The sequence below is a fragment of the Chinchilla lanigera genome, unplaced genomic scaffold (assembly GCF_000276665.1).
Source record: "Chinchilla lanigera isolate Chin_1 unplaced genomic scaffold, ChiLan1.0 scaffold00081, whole genome shotgun sequence".
NCBI lineage: Eukaryota > Metazoa > Chordata > Mammalia > Rodentia > Chinchillidae > Chinchilla > Chinchilla lanigera.
The window spans coordinates 6,550,410-6,554,194 of record NW_004955482.1 but is presented as its reverse complement, the minus strand read 5'-3'; the positions used below and the strand labels follow the sequence as shown (position 1 = coordinate 6,554,194).

General features: G+C 56.5%; 1 protein-coding gene across 1 annotated transcript in view; it reads left to right on the top strand.

Moving 5' to 3' along the window:
- Positions 1-633: 633 nt before the first annotated feature.
- Positions 634-3,785, top strand: part of Wdr66 (WD repeat domain 66) — a gene marked incomplete at its 5' end in the record, with an annotated part of 44,999 nt that continues 41,847 nt past the window's right edge. Inside the window, 2 exon segments of the mRNA XM_013503582.1 lie at positions 634-749; positions 1,720-2,076. Of these exon segments, the coding sequence (XP_013359036.1) occupies positions 1,810-2,076 (267 nt within the window).

Genomic DNA, 3,785 nt, shown 5'->3' with positions numbered 1-3,785 from the left:
GGGAGGTTAGACGCACTCACCTGGCGGGGAGGGAGGTTAGACCTCGGGCCGAGGAGACGCGGTCCGGCAGGTGGGCGCGGGAGCGGGTTCGGCCGGGCTTGGAAGCCGCGCGCTGGCGCCGCTCGCTTCCCGGGGCGAGAGCCTGCGGCCGTGTTTTGCAGCTCGCGGGGCTGTGAACATCTTCTAAATGAGTTCGAGGCTCCGAGGTTAGTCCCAGGGAGGGAAGGCCGTCGGGCTTTCCCCACGGTGTAGTTCTTCTCACCCCCAGGGAGAGGAGCGGGAGCGGCCGCTCAGCCCCAGGCGCGGGGGGCCAGAATGGGAGCGGCCCGCTGACCGCCGTGGGCTCACTTTCTCCAAAGGGGCCCGCACGGGAGATGTCGGATCCAGAAGGAGAGCCCCCAGAGGAGCACGGAGAAAAAGAAGGGGAAGAACAAGAGTATAACCAAGACGACAAAGAAGTAGAGGACACAGGACAGGAGTCACCAGAGGACGCATGGGGACGGAGAGGGTCCCAGGAGGGAGAGGGACAGGGAGAGGGAGGGGAAAAGCAGGAGGAGGAGGAGGAGGAGAACGAGGAAGAGGGGGAGGAGGAGGAGGAGGAGCAGGATGAGGAAGGAGAGGAGGAGGAGGAAGAGCAGGAGCAGGAGCAGGAGGAGGCTGAGGCGGAGGCCGGCGAGGCCCAGGAGGAGGCCGCGGGAGTCCGGGACATCGTGACGGCTCCGCAGTACAACCTGCTGGGCTCCTTCCTGGTGAGTGGCTCGCGGCTGCTCTCGCTCAGTCACGACCTGGGTCCCGGGCCAGCGCCGCGCCTGGGGCCTCGGGGCGCCCTCCAGGACAGGTGGGCCTGCAGGGACGCAGCCGCAGGAGCACCCCAGCACACGAAGCCTGCCGACCCATCGGGCGATTTTTTTTTAAGGGGCAAATTTAAGCAGGCTGGAGGACAGTCAGGGCACCCTTCCCGGAGGAGGCATGTGCCTAGCTAACTTTCTAAGGGTGGGCAGGAGCTTGCCCAACTGGGCTGTCCCAGCACAGAGTGAGTGTGACAGGCATGGTGTAGGCTCTACCCCCTTGGTCCCAGGGTGAGAACTCAGCATGCCCCAAGACCCAGTAACTCAGCCGGGTGGTGTGGTGGCCCACGCCTGTAACCCCAGCACCCAGGAGGCAGAGGCAGGAGGATCCATGCAAATTCCAGGGCAGCCTGGGCTACATAGTGAGATCCTGACTCAAAAAACAAAACCACCAGGGACAAGTAGTTGTGACCAGCAACTTTTTGGAGATCACCAGTGTCATTTGGAAGGATGATTTTGTTGTTGTAGATCTGGTGGCAGGTCAAAATTAGATCCAACATACCTTGATATTTTCTCTCTGTCTTATCTGTATTTTTTGAAGAACCCAGGTCCTTCACACTGAGCTACTTCCTCACCTTATATATTTTTTTCTCTCTCTTTTTGAGACAGGGTCTCACTCTGCAGTGTAGGCTGGCTTTGAGCTCACTTTGTAGCCCAGGCTGGCCTCGAACTCATAATGATCCTCCTGCCTCAGCCTCCTGAGTGCTGGGGTTACAGGCATACACCAGCCTAGATTCTTTTTAAAAACATCTCAAAATTCCAGGGGAGGCTGCCACTAAGACGGGCAGAGCAGGGCTGGCAAAGGAGAGTCTGCGGGAGGACGTGACAGTGGGGACTGGATTCAGAGTCACACCCCTCTTACTCCATAAAGGAGATCCTTGGAGATACTGGCTCCAAGCAGTCGACGCAGTCAGACGGCTCCGAAAACGTCGACTTGGCCCAAGTCCATCCTGACAAACAGATGAAATCCTCGGGCGAGCTGGGTACGGGAATGGAGCCCGAGCAGCAGGACACACTGGAGCAGGAAGGAAGAGACCAGGGTCAGAAGCAGGGAGGTGCCAGAGGAGAAAGGGGGAGCACGAGGCCCAGAAAGGGCATATCCTACTTGGACGGTGACCAAGACACGCAATTCCAGACCAGAGCAGGGTACTCCAGGGAGTCCCTGGTGTCCAGGTCCACAGAGGACACTTTGTTCCAGAAGGATGAGGGTGCCCAGGTGTACCCCTTGGTAAGTGTGCCTGGTGTTGAGGTGGCCTGGTGTGGGGAGAGGATGGCGAGGTGGGGGGCCCGCATGCATGTGGGGAAGATGCTCCACTAGAAAGATGTGTTTTGGTTTTGGGTTTTGGAGAGAGGGTCTTGCTATATAGTTCAGGCTGAACTCAGTATGTAGCTCAGGCTGGTCTCGAACTCTCAGTGACCTTCCTGCCTCAGCCTCCCAAGTGCTGGGATGACAGGTGTGCACCACCACAGCTGGCTGGCATGTGTCTTTTGAGGTTCAGTTCTGGCTGGCTGGCCGTGTGTGACAGACCGTGACCTCGGACAATCGGGGCCCGACAGTGTCACTGCAGGCAGACTGTGGGCATGGCTGGTGTGGTACATAGCACGCTGTTCCGCTGTTCCAGCCTCTCCCTGACTCTCCTGTTCCTCCCTCCCTCTCTGCCTGCTCCCCCCCATGTAACCCCCTGCTCCTCCCCAGCTCCTCCCGGCCTCACCTCTGCCTCCCAGCCCCAGCCTTGGCTGGCAAGTGTTGGATGTGGCCCAGTCACCGGCTGTGCTGAGAGCCCAGGCGCCATCTGGCATGGCCCAGAGTGGGAGGAGGGGCTTCTCCTCCTCCTCCATCTGCTGCTCTCTGAGAGTCACTTCATGGGATTTGTCGTCCCCCCTTTCCCTCCCTTTCCTCTTTTCCCCTTTTCCGTGTAGAGAAACGCTGTGGGAAGATTTGGTGGTGGTTGATGGTATGTACTCCCAAAGTAGCAGCGTTCCTAACACACAGAGAGGCCTTGAAAAGTCTCAAACCAAAATGATAGTCAGACGTGGTGGCACACACCTGCCATCCCAGCACTGAGGAGGCTGAGGTAGGAGGATCACAGCAAGTTCAAGGCCAGCCTGAACAAAAATAAAATTAAGAAACAAAATGATCATGTACTGATAAAGTAAGAGTCTCGGGAATGTCCAATATAGTAAAATCTAGTCTTGGCAGTAAAGTTTTATTTTCACATCGTGGTGGTGTAGAACAGTAGTGATGTAGGAGGCAGCTATGTCTGTGACCCTTTGTCCTGAGGACCAGCCCTGGTACAGGATGCGCTAACTCGGTGAGAGTGGTAATTGTGAAAGCCGCCACGTGAGGTCGCCCTGTCCCTGCGGGTGAAGCCAGCTGGAGCTGGGAGTCCCTTCAAAAAAAACGTCTCCTAGCCAGGCGCGGTGGCACACGCCTGTAATCTCAGCACTGGGGAGGCTGAGGCAGGAGGATCATTACAAGTTCGAGAGCAGCCTGGGCTATAAAGTGAGCCCAAGGCCAGCCTGAACTGTATAGTGAGACCCTGTCTCATAAAGGCCCCAAAAAAAGTCTCCTGAAAAAGAAAACAAAACAAAAAAGCAAAAAAACCCTCTCCTTTCTAGAGCAGACCCATAAAATGGTGAAAGAAACCGCAGGACTTACAAGATGACCCTTTTAGGGTCAGCAAGTTTCAAAAGAACAATTGCATTTGTGTAAACTGGCTTTTAAACACCATCCAGATATGAAATAACTCCCTTCCTAGAAGCTGCAGCTTGAGTGAGCGTGATCCCTTAATTCCACCACACACACCTGCACAGTTGCCACCTAAAGGAGGAGACAGGGAAGGGAATGCCTGGGCCACTCTGACTCTAGCAGCGCATCCCTCTGGGCACCTTCAACGCTCTCCTGTGCCTCATTAACTGGTCCGAGTTCAGTTTTGC